General features: G+C 42.6%; 1 protein-coding gene across 4 annotated transcripts in view; it reads left to right on the top strand.

Annotated features, from left to right (window-relative positions):
- LOC308313534 (neuronal cell adhesion molecule-like) overlaps positions 1-21,606 on the top strand; it is a 94,061-nt gene that overhangs the window by 66,473 nt on the left and 5,982 nt on the right. For 3 of the 4 annotated variants that reach the window (XM_080760704.1, XM_080760706.1, XM_080760703.1), the window contains 17 exons: positions 1,502-1,613; positions 1,782-1,966; positions 2,528-2,662; positions 3,815-3,958; positions 4,711-4,822; positions 5,083-5,246; positions 6,662-6,809; positions 7,270-7,394; positions 7,796-7,825; positions 9,001-9,102; positions 10,292-10,489; positions 10,923-10,993; positions 11,548-11,773; positions 12,279-12,394; positions 13,572-13,776; positions 14,553-14,675; positions 15,635-15,811. In XM_080760704.1, coding sequence (XP_080616830.1) covers positions 1,502-1,613; positions 1,782-1,966; positions 2,528-2,662; positions 3,815-3,958; positions 4,711-4,822; positions 5,083-5,246; positions 6,662-6,809; positions 7,270-7,394; positions 7,796-7,825; positions 9,001-9,102; positions 10,292-10,489; positions 10,923-10,993; positions 11,548-11,773; positions 12,279-12,394; positions 13,572-13,776; positions 14,553-14,675; positions 15,635-15,811 — 2,373 coding nt within the window. The remainder of the gene's footprint in view (positions 1-1,501; positions 1,614-1,781; positions 1,967-2,527; positions 2,663-3,814; positions 3,959-4,710; positions 4,823-5,082; positions 5,247-6,661; positions 6,810-7,269; positions 7,395-7,795; positions 7,826-9,000; positions 9,103-10,291; positions 10,490-10,922; positions 10,994-11,547; positions 11,774-12,278; positions 12,395-13,571; positions 13,777-14,552; positions 14,676-15,634; positions 15,812-21,606) is intronic. The other variant, XM_080760705.1, reaches the window with a different exon arrangement.

Raw genomic sequence — 21,606 nt, 5'->3', positions numbered from 1 at the left:
TAAACTGACCTTTTAATTTAAATTAAGCTGTAGGGTGGACACAGGACCTCTTTAATTGAACCGGGCAGATTGCTAAGAACAAACTCTTACTCTTTTATTTTCTTGATATGATATATGAATATGAATGATAATCTGATCCTCCTAACATACTGTATAGTATGATTCATTTTTGGAACATTATCCCTAGATGAAAAAGCTCCTCTTTATCCCATTCCAGGAAAGCATACATTTTGTGTCATTCATATTACGGTAACTACTTTAACCAATATTTTATACTTACTTTTATACTATCTATGCAAATCTTTGAATATATATTTTTAAAGCAAACATTTTAAAACTAAAATATTTGCTTCTGGGGGTCCCTGGAACAACATATTTTCAGATGGGTGTCCACGGCTAAATACAAATGATTTTGGGGGTCCTTGACATGAAAATGTTTGAGAACCACTGATATAGCAACGAAGGTTTTTCAGAAAACCTTCTTAATAATGGGTTAATTTGTTTTTCATCTGTCATCATAATATGGTCAGAACTTAAGCACACTGTTCTCTTTTCCTTTTAACTTGTCCTCACGCAACATTTAATCCCCTAACGATCACTCTGACTTTTTTTTAACCTTTCCATCTCTCCCCCTCTTCAGCTCATTTTCTCATTGTTTGTATTTGTAAGAACATCACGTTCTTTCTGTTGTCCTTCGTTTGCCTAAAGGTACGTGAATGTACTCTGCAGAAAATCACACTCAACCACTTAAACCCCAGCATCCGTATTTGCATTGTGGAGAAGGCTTTCGCAGGAACAAAGCAGCGTTGCAAAGCTTGCCGGTCGGCTATTTTCAGTGAAAGCTTTCCCGGCAATAACAGAAAACAAAACAAAAACCTAGTATAGAGCCCTGATGGACTCCAGTCAACCATTTAGTTTAATTTATACTCTGGTGCAGGACGGTTACGATTGTCAGCAAGCGATGCCGTCATACTACAGAGTATAGATTATGCATTCCATTCTAAGGTTTAATTACAGGCATCAACAGGCATTAGCATTATATTACACTTAACACTGTAGTTTATCTGTTAAAAAAACAGATCATGTATCACCATTCTGTACACCACTACTACATGGTCTACTCTACAGTACTGGTATGTGTGTCCTGAGTCCTCACATTTCTGTTCTCGGTCGGTGTGTTTAAATTCAGTTCAGCTTCTGACATCCCGAGGGCAATTGATTTAAAGCACATAAAACACCACGGTGCTTTGAAAAGGACTGGAGGGTTCATGATAATCGTAAAATAGCAGAATATCAGTGACCACCAGAGCAAGTGAGGGGACTCTTTGAGCGTCAAGGTCCTGGATCTGGCTTTTAGCTCTATATGCTGTGGGACTGGTTATTGACTGTGTATGTGTGTGTCTGCATGCATGCGTGCACTCGTGCGTGTGTTTGTGTGTTTGTGTGTTTGTGTGTGTGTGTGTGTGTGTGTGTGTGTGTGTGTGTGTGTGTGTGTCTGTAGATGGACCAGCGGAAGAGAGGGGTCCGTCATTCCTGTCCCCACTCGGGCACTCCAGCTCAAAGACGGTTCTGAGGGGCCAGATTCTGGAGATGGAGTGCATCGCAGAGGGGCTGTAAGTGAGACCACCGTTCTTTTACCCCCCCCTGGGGTGAAATCCCCAGCCAGCAACAACTCAATATATTTCAGTAGACGCTGTTTCATCTCTGTCTACCACACATTTTCACACACTTTAAATTAGCACAGAATTCCCTCTCACTCCGTTACAACCCCATGCATGCAGGCCCACTCCAGAGATCTCCTGGTCCAAGGTGAGCGGTGACCTGCCGGCTAAGCGCACCTCCTTCCTGCACTACCAGAAGACCCTGCGCATCGTGGACGCGTCGGAGTCGGACGCCGGAGACTACCGCTGCACGGCGCGGAACCGCCTGAACTCTGCCCACCACACCATCCACGTCTCGGTCAACGGTCAGTCTGAAAACTATCACCACCATCTGCTCCATGTCACCCTTTCTGTCTAGAACACTCCACATCCACCGGCTGGCTGCAACTCTGTCTGTTTAGAACACTCCACATCCACTGGCTGGCTGCAACTCTGTCTGTTTAGAACACTCCACATCCACTGGCTGGCTGCAACTCTGTCTGTTTAGAACACTCCACATCCAACTGGCTGCAACTCTGTCTGTTTAGAACACTCCACATCCAACTGGCTGCAACTCTGTCTCGCTGCCCTGCAGCAGTGGCAAAGTTGAACTGACCTTTGAACTTTCTGTCTCTCCATAAACCAGTGGAACCAGTGGTTCTCAAAGTGGGGTCCGGGTGTCTCTCTCTCTCTCTCTCTCTCTCTCTCTCTCTCTCCTCTCTCTTCTCTCTCTTCTCTGTCTCTCTCTCTCTCTCTCTCTCTCTCTCTCTCTCTCTCTCTCTCTCTCTCTCTCTCTCTCTCTCTCTCTCTCTCCCCCTAGTAATTGATTCATACACAGCAGCACCCTGCACACAGTGATGAAGTACTGTGTTCTCTTCTGTTTTCAGCTGCCCCGTACTGGATTAGTGGCCCTCCCAAGAACCTGGTGCTGGCACCCAGAGAGACCAGTGTGCTCACCTGCCGGGCCAGCGGCACGCCCAAGCCAAACGTCGGCTGGTTCATGAACGGCGTCCCCATTGAGAGTATGTGCATTATTGGTGATTTACAAGTTTGTAGATTGGCATTTTTTGAAATATATATATTAAAAGAAAACTCTTACGTGGGTCTCTCTGTCCTCATGTCTAAAGCTGATACTGTAAGCACAATGTCTAGCCTGTCCACTCACTCTTCTGTCTTGGAAGACCTGAGTTAGAATCCTGGGTTGGATGTAAAAGTGCAGACATTTCATTATGTGAAGTCAGATACAGTAATTCTTTTCTAGTGCCATGCAGATTAAAATTCATAAAGCTATATAGTGTATAATCATGTCAATGAGGTGCCACTTATAACCACATTCTCCCACTGTTTACTGCTAACGAGCTCTACTGGGGCAGTTTGGAGTCGTCAAGTTGCTGAGAGAGAGTTCCCTTTCCTCTGCCCGGTTTAGAAATGTTAACCTGAACCAAAATAATGTGACATCTACGATCTGTCCTGTTTGCTGTTCCTCCAAAGAACACACGTGTGGTTTATTCTGCAGACAGATCTGTAGACACAACCACAGCTTATTATTAGCTTATTATATTTGTTGGTCACCTTTATTTGTCATTTTCTTCTCATCTGCAACCAGCATCAGAAAAAGTAAAATTTGTTTCTCATAAAAGACGCAGAAAATTCCAAAATGATTAAATATATATGCTTAAACTGTAGAAATAATTGGTCCTGACGTGGATGCTCTTGTGTGGTTACCTCATGAAGGCATGAAGGGATAACAGTCTGTGAGAGAGGGGTGGAAAGTGTCCCTGTTGCTCCCCGAGCCACTTCTCATTATCACTACACCTGGGTCACGGACGGTGTTATTTTTTGTATTCGATTTCTCATCTAAATTTAATCTAATAAACAAAGCACTGCAGCGATTTTGTCAGGTCGTTTATGATAGTGAGTGACATTTGATTTGAACGAGACCAAAAAAGTCTTACTCTTTCTTTGGATAAATTTGTACTTTTAAACCAGTTGATGATTCATAGCCATATGCGTAAAATCACCAGGTTGATTTGTTTATTTCTGTAACACAGTTCCTTTTCTGATGCTTAGCTTACCAATGCCCCTGTTGCTGCTATGCACTTAGCCTACCGTCTATGTAGGGATTACATTTCATACCATTATAAAAGCAGTAAGTACTGTACTTCTATCGACAGACTCCCCTGTGGATCCGAGCAGGAAGGTGGAGGACGACACCATTATCTTCACCGAGGTTCAGACCGGATCCAGTGCTGTTTACCAGTGCAACGTCTCCAACGAGTATGGCTACCTCCTGGCCAACGCCTTCGTCAACGTTCTCTGTAAGTTCCTGTTTTTTCACTCTGCACGCCGTCCGCATTTTAACATTCCATTTACATTGATTATGTGGTGCATCCAAGCTAAAATCCTCATGGTTAATTTATAGATTTGTAAGTCAGAGAGTGTACAAACGTAATGGACGCTTAGAGCAGGTGTTTTTTTGCAACTGAAATGCTGTAAAATGGAAATTTAGAGTTTACATAGTACACATAGTGCATGCATAAACTTTCCTTATGGTTTCAGTATTTATTTATGATGTATTTTCTCTATTATTAAGGTTATTGTAGCAGTCAATTTGTATTGGTGGTGGGGAGTGGGGTGGGGGTTGTGAGACATGGCCAAAGCATTTTTGGGGGTTCCCAGACACAAACGTTGAGAACCCCTGGCTTAGAGGCCCATTTTGTTCCATTTGTACACTCCCAGAATTAAAGGTCAATTATGTTGTTTGTTTTCCTGTACAGGTTAAAAACTACAGCAGGTCAAAACATTGCAGACTGAACTTATAGTATTATATAACTGTTATACAACGCAGCAATAATAACTGGTGTGTTACTGTAGATATAGGTGTGTAAGTTTTGGCAACACCTAAATCGAACACATCTGTTATTAATTTGATAACTGTCACTGCAGCGAAACAAACAAACAAAATCAGCGTAGCTTTTCAATCCCCTTTACAGTAAATGAACAGTGACAGTTTTACTGTGCTAATTTAATAATGAAACCTGTGTGCTAATTTGTGGTGGTGTGGTTTCAGCCGAGTCACCCAGGGTGCTCACGCCAGCTAACAAGGTGTACCAGGTGATCAGAAACAGCCGCGCCATGCTGGACTGCTATTCCTTCGGCTCGCCCATCCCGAAGGTCACCTGGTGAGTTCATGAACGTAGAACAGGGAAAAGTCAGAAAGTGTGTGTGTGTGTGTGTGTGTGTGTGTGTGTGTGTGTGTGTGTGTGTGAGTGTGTGTGTGTGTGTGTGTGTGTGTGTGTGTGTGTGTGAAGGCCAAGCAAAAATTAAATAAATAAATCAGCGGAACGTTCCGTCACAAGCAGTTTTTGTGTTGAAAAAGTGTGGATATAGTTAAAAGTTTATAGAATGGGTTGAAATAAGTCCCAGTCCTGGTCTTTCTCAGGTTCAAGGACAGTTCCAGCACGCTGGACGGAGACCCCTACATCATGCATGACAACGGGACCATAGAGATCCACGGGGCCCAGGCTCACAACAGTGGGAAATACACCTGTGTGGCCCGGAACATCCTGGGGATCTATGAGAACCACGTCTATCTGGAGGTCAAAGGTGAGAGAATATAAATGAGATGTATCCAGGGGTGGAAAAAGTACTGCAAGTAAAAGTATCAAGACTGCAATATAGAAATACAAGTAAAAGTCCAGAATTCAAAATGTACTTATAGTACCAAAAGGAAAAGTACTCATTATGCAGAATGCCCCATTTCACTTTTCAAATGTAACAATATAAAATTGGCCAAATTGTCAAATAATATAGGAGAGAGGCAAAAAGTGGGAAAATAATCTACAAGCTTGTCGGCTATTTTCAAAATATTTATCTGTGGAACCGATTATGCCTCAAGTTCTTGTCAGGGTAGGTGGTCCCCTGTTCAAATATGATTATTTGGGGAGGTTATGGCCTGAAAAGGTTGAGAACCGGCATATAGCATTAGCAATATATGCCACCATACTGTGCTGCATACTATACTGTGCACCATACTATACTGCATGCTGTAGAATATAGTAATCACAAGAAACAATGCTGTGCACTGCTCACAGTAGACACAGGTGATTGTAATGGATTCAATTCCCTTAGTCGTACGACTCGTACAACAGTGAAGAAAGTGGCAAAGTGCTATTTTCAGTAGTGTAAATCAGGCTTGAGGTGAGGTGCTCATGAAGTCAAATTAGTAGACTATAAAGTAGGTCCCTTTAGGCTTAACTACAGTCACACCGAGCCAAGGATGTGTTATTAGTCGATAAAGACATTTTAACACATCCTCTGTGAAAGTAAGCCCAAGGGCTTTCGCAAGAAAAGGAATTCTATACTGTTCTATACTGTTCTTTGATGTCACTAAAGCCCAATTCAAACAGGTGTCGCTCACACTGAAAATGGGCTTGAGAATCAGTTACCCGTATGCGTTCTGCAACGACACGGCCGTACCACGAGCCGTGTAGCCCTGTGTGATGTCAGTAATTGGGTTTAGTCCATTCATTCCTATGGGGACCTCCGTGATCTCCCATTTGTCTGGGAAACTCGGATACATTGCCTATGTACCTAAGTTGACAAAATGGAACGTTTTCTACGTTTCTGTATGTCAGGAAAAAGGAGATATTATTTAGCTCAATTCAGTTGCTTGACTGTGTTAATAATAACAACATATTGTACGAGTTGAGTGCTTTTCAGTGAACTTTCAATTTTGCACTTGATTCATCCGTAAAATAAATGTATTGCCTTGCGTTGTTCACATTTAGCATTTATTAAACGGAATAACGGACATGAACGCATAACTCAGAGCAGTGTTTATCAAAGTGGGGTCCAGGGACCCTCACGGTTCCCTGAGGGGGTACCAGGTTTTGTATACATCTTCATTTCCCTCGCTTCCATTGAAAATGGATGGTAGATTGTATCTTTGTAGCTGCCAGTGTGAAGTTGTAAACACAGCATTAGCGAGAACGGTGCCTAACCACTTCCTCACCCACCAGAGCCCACTCGCATCCTGAAGCAGCCAGAGTACCGCATGGTGCAGAGGAGCCGCTCCGTGATGTTTGAGTGCAAAGTGAAACACGATGCGTCGCTCATCCCCACCATGACGTGGCTCAAAGACGACGGAGAGCTGCCGGATGATGAGAGGTTGGTGTTGACGCTCACACCTTAGAACAGAGAACTCTGAACCACATTAAACCCTTGTTGTCGCTATTCTGGTATTCATGCCATTATAGGAGAAAATCTGCCAAGAATAGGACAACATTTTGCGACAGTAGCTGATCGACCTTCGTACAACCAAGTATAATTCAGAATTAAGTGGTATTATCTATTTAACCACCCTTCGTACTTTGGTGACCAGGGTCCTTCAGGGGTCTGTACTTGCCCCCTCCTTTTTCCCCTAGTAGTCTATGCCAAATGTCGAAAATAATGTTGCGACACATTGCAAACATGCCATTTCTGCCCATTGTTCGGCAATTATGACATTCCCAGAATAGGGTTCATGTGGTTAACTCAAAATGGCCGCAGTGTGAATTGGTCAATAGGACCACCCGGATAAAAACCAGATCATCTTCCATCTGAACGTGTTACTTGTGCTGGTCTATAGGTTCATCGTAGACTCCGACAGCCTCACCATCATGGATGTGACGGAGGGTGACGAGGGCGTCTACACCTGCATCATGAACACCACCCTGGACCACGACTCAGCCAGTGCACACCTCACCGTGGTCGGTATGTACAGTACCACCAAAACAACAGCTTTACTTCCCAAAACAGACTCACAAACTCTTCGACCTCTAACCTTTCTCCCCTTTAGGTGTTTCCCCCCCATGTGAATCTGTCCAGTGCTTGGTTCACTAAACAGAATACCTTTCAGCTCCTGAAGGTTACTAGCTTGGAGTGTCCAAGTTCTTTACAGGTCCGGTCGTTTACTGGTGTTTTCTTTGTAGCTTTTTATCTACTAGCCTGGCTCCAGAAAATTCAGGCTGAGTGACAGGCTAAATATCTACACAGCATAAATATTGAATCATTGCCCCATCAGCGAACTAGATCATCTCACCTTGTTGTCTCCGGCTGAGTAACCAAGCACTAAATCCCCTACTTCACTCTCACCCTTCTACCTCACCTGGCAGAGGCCACTCCGACGCCAGCTGTTGTCTACGGTAAAGTGGCATCCATGTCACCTGAGCATCCAGATCCGCTTCACCCTCTGGGCCTGTGTTGTTTGTGGAACGTGGTGGATGTCCAAGCATGCTGTGGTCCGATGGCCTTTTGTGTTTGTCTGTGATACCGGCATCACCAGCATTTGAACTGACATATATGTGTTTGTCTGTGATCCCGGCATCACCAGCATTCGAACTGACAGATATGTGTTTGTCTGTGATACCGGCATCACCAGTATTTTAACTGACAGATATGCGCTGGCTATTTGTCAATTTGAATTTCCACTATCCAGTTTGTTTTCCTTTACTTTTTTCTTCTTCTTTCTTCTTTTTTCTTTCTTTACATTTTTTTGTCTTGCAGGACTGTTTCATAATATTGATTTCATCACGATTTCTCACTTCTTACACGTTTCTGAATAGGCTGAACATGTTCTGCATGTGAAACAGCACATTAAACTTCAAACAACTTTAGGAATTAATTAATTTCTGCTGTCTTTGTGAACGTCGCGATAATTTATAAAACTGCCATCTCCAATGGGGATCTTTACAAAAGCACAACATTTCCACGCTGCTCATTTATGCCGAGCACGCAATCCACTTTACCATTACAACTCCAAAACATGAGCATCAATTTAGCCTATCTACTGTGAGACTATTCCATGCAGGGTTATTACGGGTGATACGCTGATTTGTGCACCAGTTTCTTTATTTATCTTTTATACGCACCGTACGCAGTCTGTGTATCATCTCAACTGATATGATTACATTGCCTAATGGAATTTATATAAAGAAGTTGAAATGAGAAATGACTGAAGTATTTACTTTACCGCACCAACATAGCGTAGTTTAAGGCCAGTAGTGGACTCATACTCAGAGTATGAGTAGCAGGGGAAAATCCATTATCCATCTCCCAGCTAGGGGTCTAGTGCATTGTCACGGGGATAGACTCCCGTGTTCTCGGCTGATACGGACAATAAGCCCCTCCGACCTACTTACTTTTAGTAGCTCAGTCCTTGTTGTTGACACACAAAGGAACAAAACCAGTTTCCATTTCCTGATTTTCTCCATCTGTGGCATGGTTGGCATGATGAATATGCATCCCCCGAGTCCAGTGTGAGTTCCTTGTGAACACGAGTGCGGTCCAGAGGTTCATGTGATTACTGTGTGTTCTGCAGAGCATCCAGACCCTCCTACTGACCTGGAGCTCACCGACCAGAAAGACAGGAGTGTTCAGCTCACCTGGATCCCTGGAGACGAGCACAACAGCCCCATACAAAGTATGTTAGTGCGTGTGCGCGCGCACGTGTGTGTGTGTGTGTGTGTGTGTGTGTATGCTAACTCTTGATATATAATACTGTACACTTGATACATTTAGTTTGTTTTTAATACATCCAGCCTTGCTACTGTAAGTATACATATTGTTGCTGTCTGGAAGAGATTTCCTATCTCCATATTTTAACTTTTTGTGGTTTTTTTGTGGGTTTTTTTTAAACACTTGATTGCACCTCATCTACACTGCCAGTGATGCAAGCGAGCAAACGAACGATGAAATCTCATTAGAATACATGTTTTTCAATGAGACTGTTCTGATGTACCGCAAGCGTGCAGTAACGTTGTCCACCCCTCCTATATTCTCTATTTGAGCGAGGCTTCGTGGCCTATTGGTTGACATCTACATTCTACTATTTATTGGTTATTTGATTGGGTCAGGCTACAGGGACTGCAGGGCATACTGCTGGAACATCCAGAAATGTAATTTGGGGATAAGGTCAACATTCAGTCTTCAGAGCTCTGAGAGCTGTTGGGAGTATGCAACACAAACTTGGGGGGAAGGGGGGGATAATATATTCTGCAAATAACCTCCATCAGAGTGAAAATTGCTTGGCCTTAACCCATTTTGACCTGAGATCAGATTCTAAAAATGTCTTCTACATCCTGACAGTTTTCTGAAAAATCTTTCTATGTCAGTGGTTTTTCGATTTTTCAAAAATAGCAGACCTACAAGCTTATACGAGCTTGTAGATCTGCTATTTTTCAATAGCTAAAGCATATCATAATGCTAACACCAAAAAGGGTTCCTGCCCAAAATGGGTTTCTAATCATATCTTTTTAATAAATAATTAAAATAAAGGGGACCATGCGAAGCATCATATTTGAAAACAAAGCTAAGTAAGTAAGGATCAACTGTGTACTTGAATCTGAATCTGAATCTGAATCTGAATCTGACACTCATATCAGGACAGTTTGTAGTGTGATATCACCGTCGGACCGCTCGCCCCACCTATATGAGGTGTCATACTACAGCGTCACACAAAAATAGCAGATCTGCACGCTCGAAACTTAAGCTTGTCGTTCTGCTGAAAAGTAACAGTTTTGGACATTAGTCCCTTTGTAATTAATTCACTCAAGTCACAACTGCTGTTAAAAAAGGAACACTTTTTAATGTATTTATTCATTTTTACCCAGAATTCATTGTCCAGTATGAGGACTCGCTACACCACCGTGGTCACTGGCACAATCTGAGCGAAGTCCCTGGAACCAAAACCACCACGCACCTGAAGCTCTCCCCCTACGTTCACTACACCTTCCGGGTCCTGGCCGTCAACGCTGTGGGTCTCAGTCAGGCCAGCTTCCCTTCCAGATTGTACAAGACCAAAGCAGCAGGTAGGAAGGAGCCTGTTGCGTACAGTCGCTGACCCATATTAATTTATATACATACAAGATGTATTCATGCTGTGAAAAAAAAAAAAAAAAAAGGCAGCTGCTGCCCAGAACGTTCCATTGTACAGTACATTAAGACCCGGTTTATGAATATTGGGAACATTATTAACTCAGGTTGTTTTGCACCTTGCTTTGAGCCTCGTGTCGACAAGAGTTTACATTTGAATAGCACAGATGGCTCAGACCTCAACAAGCCATATGGTATGTCATCTACCAGCCAGTCATAGCATAAATTTTTCAGATGTGGATATTTTAAGATGAAAGGCAGTGGCATGCTACAGTCATAGATTAATTTGAGAAACTAATGCTTATTCCTAATTATTATTCCCTTCTCACCATAGCCTATGTGTTGTTTTGTTGTGCTAATGTCTTACAGCTCCAGATGAGAACCCTTCAGGTGTAGAGGGACATGGAACAGAACATGACAACCTTCTAATTTCATGGAAGGTAAGAAAATAATGTATTGTATGGCCAATGGGTTTTGTCACAGCTCTTGTTGTTGCTGTCCAGGGAATAAGAAGATTTAATAAACGGTGTCTTTGTTACTCGAAATAAGACATTATTTTATTTCACTCTGGTTCCCCTTGGCTCCCTTTCCTTTTCACATCTCTTTTATTATGCTAATGATCTCTCTGGACATGGCTTACTGCATTGCATTATACAATGAAACTACATTTAATTTTAAATATACAGTAGCAGTTCAGGAAATGAACAACTTCAGATATTGATGTAGTTCAATGTGAGCTTGAGTGAGTTTGACAGGTTGGACTTCACAGGGCATCACAGCCTTGATCATGGAACGTGTGTGTGTGTGTGTGTGCGTGAGTGTGTGTGTGTGTGTGTGTGTGTGTGTGTGTGTGTGTGTGTGTGTGTGCGTGCATGCGTGTGTTGGGCCTCTGGGATTTTGATGTTCGAACACTGATTTCTAAAATATAAAACATACAAATATAAACATAGGCTATATCACGTTAAAACTTGTCTGTTTAACTCCTCATTCTCAGCCACTGACAGGCACGCAGGCCAACGGTCCGGGCCTGCGCTACAACGTGATGTGGAGGCAGAAGGGTGGGGACAGGGAGTGGACGTCAGAGACCGTGGCTAACGTCTCCAAGTTCATGGTGGTGGGAACTCCCACCTTTAGCATCTATGAGCTCAAAGTGCAAGCTGTGAACGACTTCGGGGCCGGTCCCGAGGCTGAGGTGGCCCACGGACACTCTGGAGAGGACTGTGAGTGACTAGAGGGCCCTCAGAGGGACTTTTCTGTCTACACCAAATCTCTTCACCAAAAATAGCCGATCTACACGTTGCAAACATGACATGTTTAGAGCTTGTAGATCTGGTATTTTGGTGAATTCCCCCCCCCCCCCTTGCACAATTAATGCCTATATACTTTCACTGTACGACGATTTCTGAAAATAGCCAGTCAACAAGCTCACAAGGTGTCCGCATTGCGACGTGTTGTGACAGCTGTTTTTTATAATTACAACAGACTGAGGGCTGTACGGTGGCTTGACTTGTCTGTCATCTCATGCCTTATGCCTAAACCTTTAATGCATTTTTTACTATTTTGAAAAACATTTAAAATTTCGAATAGCTGATGTACATTGAGCTTGTAGATCGGCTATTTTCACTATTTTAAAATGTTTTTCAGAATATTAAAACATGCCTAATAAGATCTACATAGTGTAAAGTTGAACTTGACATAAGTTGTGTGTCTTGGTGTGTGTTCCAGTACCAATAGGAGCTCCTCAGAACGTCCTGGTCAGAGTGTTAAACAGCACCCTGGCAGAGGTGCACTGGGACTCTGTTCCCCCCAAGACAGTGCGAGGACGCCTCAAGGGATACAAGGTACTGTACAACACAATCACATACTGTATAGTACAACATGTTTGATCCACCGTATACATGGGTTAATTCAACATGCACAGGCATGATGTGTGATTCACACCTGAGGTGAACCGCATACCGAGAGCACATGAACCGTACTCCCAAACATCTTTTGAAGTGTATTATTATTATTCAAGTATTTTTCTTGAAGTTTGTACATAAGACAGGACAGACAACAGATACATGACAGATACAGGACAAACCAACATTCATGTATAAAATATAAAAGTCTGAAATACAAAAATACCCCACAAATTGTACATTAATGATAACAACTATAACTGAAATAAAATACACAATAATTCACACTTATCAAACGCACTGGGCTTTTGGGGTCAAGTAAACACTGTTCTGTGCCTGCCCTGTGGTCAATTAACGCTTTGAAAGTGTTCAAAGCATAACTCTCGAAACCTTCTAAAATGAAGTAATGTGCCGTGGATGAGGGTGCGTTCTCATGAGGGCCTTTTGCGTGCATCTAGAAAAAAAGAATGGTCGCAGACGCCTTCATTTTGCGTACTAACTTTTAGTGCTTTTTCACAAATGAACGCCCTGCTTGATCATACTACAGCTTCACACGAAAGCATAAAAAAGTAGCAGATCCGCAATCTCCAAACAAGGCACGAAGCGGTGCGTTTTGAGCTTGTTGTCGTACATCTGCTACTTTTGCTGTTTTAACATTTGAATCCAGAAAAGTAACAAGTGTGGACATATGGTATTTCCACCCTACAGAGACAATATGGTAATAAGGCATACAAAATTTGCATTTTTATAGCGCTTTTCCAAGTGCGCTTTACAATGGTTCATTCATTCATACATTGGGAGGTGAAGCGGCAACAGTCAACACCAGCGTCCTCACTTCACCCACACGCACCCACATTCACACATTCTGAGCCACAATGCATGAAAAGGGCATAAAAAATAATAAAATAAGGAAAATAAAGGTCACACACACACACACACACACACACACACACACACACACACACAGTACACACACAGCAGAATAACACGGCTCAGTGCAGAAAACCAACATGTTCTCATCAAAGGCTACTCTTCTACTTGCCTCGTGCTGGGCTCAATCAAGCTGTGATGCAGTGATGTGCTACTGTAAATGTGGACACTTGTGTCTGCCCTGCAGGTGTACTACTGGAGGGAGCAGAGCCTCCACAAGCACAACCCCCACCACGCCCAGAAGCAGATCCTGACCTTCAGCGGGAACCACAGCCACGGCATGCTGCCCGGCCTGCATCCCTTCAGCCTCTACTCCTTCAACGTCAGGGTGTTCAACGGCAAGGGCGAGGGCCCCCCCTGCTCCAACCAGCAGTTTGAGACCCCCGAAGGAGGTAACCCAACGGAAGACTGTGTCTCAATCATTTGGGCTGTTGCAGTGTTGATTTTGTCGACTAAAAACAAAAAATGTTCGTTGACTACCTTTTTTCACTGACGAAAACTAAATGGAAACTAAATGAAAACTAAGCTATGGTGACTAAAACTAAGACTAAATATAGTGACAATTTTGTCAACGAATAAAAACTAGACAAAAATGTTAAAAGGGACTAGTGGAGATCCAGTATAAGTCATGTTACACTTGGTTGCATGCTGAAACATAAATATTTTCAGCAAGTGTATTACGACGGAATCAAGGCCCTCCAAAATACAATTTAGTCGACTAAATCAACCTTAGATTTAGTCGACTAAAATCTTATGACATTTAGTCAACTAAAACTAGACTAACACTAAAACATTCCAGGTGACTAAAATGTAACTAAAACTAAATGACAACTATTCAAGACTATGACTAATGACTAAAATTTGCTGCCAAAAACATCACTGGGCTGTTCACCAATTCACCATGCGGCCACTTTTGTACTGACAGGAAATGAGACAGAGCTTCTCGCCGATGGACGTCACTGAGCGGAGGCTCATAAAACAAAATTTCAGTTTCCTTCTTCTTTGTTTCTTGCCTTGCTTTCCTTCTTTCACGTATAATTTCTCGTGTCTGATGTTCAGAACTCTTTTGTTATGACTATATGGCTATATTAGTCAATGGTATTAAGTAATAATAACTTAATGGCCCATGAAGGGAATAGTTATGGTTTGTTGATTTTCTTTTCTTCAGTCCCTGGCGTTCCATCTTTCCTGAGAATCAAGGACCCCAGTCTGGACTCTCTCACCTTGGAGTGGGGGGCTCCTCATGACCGCAATGGACGCCTCACTGGTTACACCCTCAGATATCAGCCAGGTGAGAACCTTTTTTTTTCTTCTTTTTTTTGTATTCCTATACATGTAGTTTTGTGTGTCTTCCTTTTACATGTTGTGTAACAGCAGTACGCTGTAACGGTACTGTAGTAACGAAGTACTGTAACGGTTATAACATAAACACACACAGGATTAGGATAGCCTGAGAACACTATAGCCACATTAAACATGGTGGCCTGATTTTGAAAACATTGTTCAGAAAGATTTTTTTTTAGTACCTATTGTAAACAATTATACAATAGGGGTCGAATAATGTACAATAGCACAAATGAATGAATATCATTGATATGTACTATGAGTATTATTACAATTACTTTACATTTCTAAACCACCACGCCCCTTCCCTAATTTCTCCACTTCCACCTGTCCCATCTTAACACACCCCTACCTTGACACTGCCTCTGCCATTATACCTTCCCCACTTTATCTCTGCCCCGACTGCCCCCCACCCCACCACACCCCTCCTTCCACCCTGCTCCATCACTGCTCCATCCCTTCACCTCTGTCCCCATCACTACCACCACCCTTCACCTCTGTCCCCATCACTACCACCACCCTTCACCTCTGTCCCCATCACTACCACCACCCTTCACCTCTGTCCCCATCACTACCACCACCCTTCACCTCTGTCCCCATCACCACCACCACCCTTCACCTCTGTCACCCATCACTACCACCACCCTTCACCTCTGTCCCCATCACTACCACCACCCTTCACCTCTGTCACCCATCACTACCACCACCCTTCACCTCTGTCACCCATCACTACCACCACCCTTCACCTCTGTCCCCATCACTACCACCACCCTTCACCTCTGTCCCCATCACTACCACAACCCTTCACCTCTGTCACCCATCACTACCACCACCCTTCACCTCTGTCCCCATCACCACCACCACCCTTCACCTCTGTCACCATCACTACCACCACCCTTCCTCCAGTCAATAACACCCATGCAGTGGGCCCGGTGCAGGAGGTGTCCCTACCTCCCAATGAGACCTCTGTCACCCTGCTCAACCTCAAGTACAGCACGCGCTACAGGTTTTATTTGAACGCCAATACGGGCAACGGAGCGGGCCCTGCTATCCCAGAGGAGGCAGTCACCATCATGGACGAAGGTAGGTTTGTCTCCAAATGGAGGGTTTTGAAGATGAACCGTATTAATTAACTAACTATCTCCCCGTCCACCGTCATTATAAGCGCAATCTTAAAACGCTTTTTTCTCAGAATTGAGGCTCAGATTGAGGTGTTTGAACAGAACGTCGATGTTAGTGGCTCATTACTAAATCATTATTGTAACCTCGCGGTTACAAGCGTTTCGGATGACTTATAAATAGACAGTAGACGCATTAGGTTTAGGCGATTTGGCTTCCCGTTCTTCATAGGGTGACTTTTGGGGTCTAAAAGTCCCCAATGCATCCGGAGGCAATTATTAGTATACAGATATACATAATAAATATTGGTAATAAGTTTCGGGGGCCATGACGTAGATGTCCGTCATGGTACTTAGTACGGTCATGTGCCCGAGACGGAGATTAATCAATCTCTTAGTGATATCAAAACCGGTCGCATCGCTCTACAGCCTGGCAGCGCTTGTTGCGCAATCCTCGGTGTTGCACAACAGTGACACGTCATCGAAAATGTTCCCTGCCTGTTTAGCTGGCGAGAACGAAAATCTTAAAACGTTAATAACTCGCGATCTAAATCATCCCGTCCAATTCTAAGAAAAGAATATGTGTTTGACGGGCCCCCGCTGTCCAGTCGCTAGTTATATTTTATATTCGTTATATTTGATCTTACCTCCCGTTGTTATCGATCGCATGGAGAGTGTTGTGGCTATTGTTAGCTGCTACACACACATTCCACACAACATCCGGTCCGTCGGTAAAAGTGCTCCGGGCACTATATTAATGGATTAAATAACCCCGGGCCCTTAAGGTGTTAACCACTCTAATCGCGGAGAAATTAATCGATAGTTGCAGCCATGATCGGCCTATGTGTTTCTTGCAGACAGACAGATTACTTCCTCACTAGGTCAGAGGGAATTAGAGTTGTGTTGCTCAGGTGAAGAGCACCCATTCATTCATACCAGTCAATGGATTGATCGCTCGTATTTATGCTTCAACTGCAGTAGAATAGCTAAACTGTGCTGTTTATTTTATGCCTGGTGCCCTGTACTGTACTTGGCATGTTTAATTAGCTTGTGATACAATATTGTCACTCACAGTAATTGTGTGTACAGTACAGTGTTCAAATGATGTCTGTAATTTTTATAACATGATATAAGTTCAGTCACATCATCGGGAAAAAATACACTTTGCATAGTGGATTGTGAATCACCTGCATTATTAATCGCAGTGACCAATTTATCACTAAATGTGCGATTACGTTACACTGCATGTTCCCAGAAATCTCTGTCTAAAGTAGGGCGACATCAACCGATGTTTGACCCTTGTCTTGTTCTCTCTTTGTGTCTTATTTCTCCCTGCAAGCTCTAATGAATCAGCTTGATGTAGATTTTGGGCCAGGTACCACTTTACCAGTGACAACTGAGAGTGTGCATGCTTTTTCCCCGACTTCAAATAGCTCTCAAAGCATGCACTGTTGTTTGCATTTAAACAAATCCCTCCCGCTGCTGTCAAACGGCACAGGAGTAGGCTGTCGCACATTTATTTCAGATAAATAAAACCTGAATGCTATGAAGCCTCCCACGCCAATAAAGCTGCTCTGTGATGTGTGTTGTCCTGCTGTGCGATAGAGCTGTTTTCAAAGCACTCCGTCATACCTGACCTCCATGTGCCTTCTCTCTCTCGGTGAATGCTGACAACTGGTGATGCTTCTCTCTGCATGGTTTTGGTTTGCTTGGCATGCCAATGAATGGACGTGTATAACCCCTGCCCTGTCTGCTGTATCTCTGTGTATGGACTGTGTTTGTTGCTGTTTGTGTTTGTGCGTGCGTGCGTGCGTGCGTGCGTGCATGCGTGTGAGCGTGTGTGTGTGTGTGTGTGCGTGTGTGTGTGTGTGCGTGTGCGTGTGTGGTGGTTTTGACCGTTCTCCATGTTGTTTCAGGGAACACACAACCCTTCCATCCCATAGCACGGCCTCCGCCTCTCCACCCAAACCACAAGGGTACAGATCCAACCGCTGAGATCTTAGGATATTACTATTCATAATATCATCATATTATCATAGTAATATGATTCATACCTACTTATCTATCGTCTAATTATCTGATGTGTGCTACGCCTCAATACAGTATGTGTGTTACATAGTGTTGTTGTTTCACTCTGTAGATGTGTTTGACTTACAGTACTGACAGATACCTGTAATGAAGAACTGTTGTTCCAGAGGCATTTTAAGTGACCTAGATTTCATTTTTTTGCAATGTAGGGGCTGTCAGTATCTTACGTAGTAATTCAGTACGTGTGCATATGGCTTATTTGTGTTGTAAATATTTACCTATTTTATGAAGAAACATTTAGTAGAACCTTAAGAAAACATGAATATATTGGCATTTATTTATTTGCCTTGTGACTTATGACAAAAAAACCCCAAACCAAGCTTGATCCTTGTGTTTTCTCTTGTGTGCTCAGTGCGGCCTGCTACTCCATCTTTTGGGAACGTTAGCTCCTCGATGGGAGAGGACGGGGCGCTGATCAGTTGGGAATACTGGGGCCCGGAGAAAAATGTTTATGTAGAATACGTAGAAAACAGTAAGCAAAAACACCACCTGTGTTTGTACCACTTCTACATATAGGTGGCAAGAGATTCCTACTCCATTAATGGCTTGTGCAGGTCTATACAAATATTGGCAGACCGTGGCAGCTCTTGGCTCCTGCCAGTGTGGACCCAGATGTGATCAAATAAGAATTGGCTGGTGATCTGTGTATATCACACAAACAGCTAGCGCCAGCTTTTTATGTTTGCGCCAGTCGATTTAGATTTAACCCATTAAAAGCGGGAAAGCACCTGTGACATTTTAGATTTTAGCTACATACAAAATATAGCAAAATGTGTTTTTCAGAAAACTCAGGATTAAGAAGGTATTTTGTTGCTTTCGGGCAGAAACCTCTTATCTCCAAATTCTAACTTTTTTTCATTCATTCCCTACTCGATCACACGACAGCGTCACACAAAAGCATTCAAAGTAGCAGATCCACAAGCTCGAAACGCTGTGCAAAGTGACACGTTCTGAGCTTGTAGATCTGCTGCTTTAGCTGTTTTTGAGTTTGAAAACTGAAACTGTATGAGGTTTCCACCCGGCAGAGATTTGTAGAATCAGCCCCAGGTCTCAACAGGTTAAATGATCTGGGTTCATTTAGCTCCACCTGCACTGAGGATGAATAAAGCATAAAGTGCTTTTGTAGTATGGTTCTCTCACACCTACGTTCTACATTATTCATGCAGGAATTAGAATAACTCATATATTCCCATAATAACTGATCAATATTCAGTTTCCAACATTTCATGATTGAGTCTTACCCTTCATTATGATGACCACCTTTATCATACCCAGGTCTCATGTTTCCATTAACATGCATTGTAGTTAAATCTAATATACTGTACATCGTTTTGGTTGGTTTAGCCACCCCATCTTATCAATAAGTCATATAGTCAGTTAGTCTATTATTAATCACTTTAACCCTGGCATCCTTATCTTGGTCATTATAGGCGAAACGTATCAGAAATTCTTAGAAAATAGCAGATCTACAAGCTCATAATACATTACAATGCAATGCGTTGTGAGGTTGTAGTTACACATTATAAATAGGACTTAAAGTCATACTGTGTAACTTTTTCAATTACCATTCAACATAAATTGACAACACCATTTTTAGTCGTGAGTGTCAGCCCCTGACACTCGCACCAAAATAACGCAGTGCTTTTTATTCAAGCAGTTCTATTTATTTATTTCATCTCATAATTTAAGTCATACATACAATCTCTGTCAACGTTGTTGTTGCTTCCAAAATAAGCTCCTCTCTCAGGCCCTGCTTCATTTCTTTGGGGCGGTGATCCTTGGTATCGAACACAGACGTCTGGGCATCACAGCAGACCATAGACACTCTAGACGCTCATGGATTAAAGCTCTCAGTTGCCACGGCTTCAGTCATTTGGACTCCATCGAAGTCAGAGTGTATCTTCTATGGACGCATGTTGCGCAGTGAAACTAGACAATCTACATACAGATTGAGATTGTTTTTGGCTATCGTTTAAGATTAGAGAATTTGAAGTGATCAAACTAACTAGCAATATGTTCAGAAGCATCTTTTCCATAATACCGTAATGGTCTCAGATATTTCATAAAAGCAAAGGTTAAAGCCTCAATCTGTGATTTATTCACCTGGTTGGATGTGTAGAAAAGGAACAATATTACTAAAACCTCATCATTCTATTATTATATTAATTATTTTGGAAACGGCACTAATGTCAAATTCCACATTTTTCAGTCATGACTTTTTATTTAGCTTTTTCCATGGACCACTGTATCGATCACAGTGTCGCCAAAAATACGTTATTCTTACACAGTATGACTTTAATGAATCCAAGGTAAAAAAAGAAAACGTTCCATGAAACCATCCCTGCATGATCCCATACTGGCCCGTTATTCACAGCTGTGCTCCTCCCACCCTCAACCTGCCTCTCTCCCGGCCGTGTCCCTCCCGCAGGTGAAGGCGCAACGGATTGGCAGAAAGAGTTTGCGAACGGCTCTCAGAACTATGTGCTGATGAAGGGTTTAAAGGAGGGCCTGTCCTATAGGGTACGGGTGGTGGCAAAGGGCCACAGTGACCAGGCCTCCCACCACTCCAAGGAGCTTTTGGTTGAAGTCCCAGGTGAGGCAGCTTGCAGGCAGTGTGCCTCTGCCCTATAGGCCCCACCTGGCCTGCCTCGCCTTGTGTGTAGGACTGTATAGTATTGTGTGCAGTGGTGGACAAAGTACTCACAGGACTGTATAGTATTGTGTGCAGTGGTGGACAAAGTACTCATAGGACTGTATACTGTAGTATTGTGTGCAGTGGTGGACAAAGTAGTCGACCCCTTGTCTTGCGAGCCAGAATGTTGTCTCCCACAATTTTCAAATGCTTCCGTCACACAGTCTGGAGCGCGGAAGCACTCTCCCCGCCAGTCCTAATATAAATCAAAATCATCTAACCATATATAGCTTGCTGCTCAGCAGAAACGGAAATAACATTTTTAAATATATTTTGAACGGAAAAGACGAACAGATGCCAGCTTCCTGTCTCGGCTTTCAGGATTAGTAGTTCTAGACTCTATATAGCATTCGGAGATTGTGGAATTAGTTGTCTGACTACGCAAGACTATACTCGATACCTCACCAGTACTTGAGTCAAAGTATAGATGCTCTTGGTCAAATCGTACTCAACTACAAGTTGCTCAATCAAATATTTGCCTTTAAAAACACTCAAGTATTCAAAAGTACATACTTTTAAAAAGTAAAGTTAAGGTTCAAATGACTAAGTACATTTTCTTTTTAATGTCAATGCATTGCTGTATTAAAATACTTTCCAGACTTTCAAAAAGTATCAATACAAGTGAAAATGGCAAATCTATAAGCTCGCAACGGATGTGTTGTGTGCTTGTAGATCTGCTATTTCCACCACTTTTTCTACTTTTCTTTCCCTTCCTAGAAATGTAGTGAAGTCAAAAGCACTTAATATGTGTCTGAAATTAGTGGAGTGAAAGTCCAAACGTATACAAATACTGAAGTAAAGTACAGATACTCAAAGGATTTACTTAACCCATTCTGGGCGGGAACCCCTTTTGGTGTTTTAATCATTGTTATACTTTAGCTATTGAAATATATTTTTGAAATATCGTGAAAATGTGGCGCAAATTTTATTATTATTTATATATATATTAATATTATTTATATATATTGTTTAAGAGCATT

Source organism: Protomyctophum bolini (genome assembly GCF_963924005.1).
Source record: "Protomyctophum bolini genome assembly, chromosome: 4".
Lineage (NCBI taxonomy): Eukaryota > Metazoa > Chordata > Actinopteri > Myctophiformes > Myctophidae > Protomyctophum > Protomyctophum bolini.
Note: the sequence above shows the minus strand (reverse complement) of the source record. Positions and strands in the feature narration are given on the sequence as shown.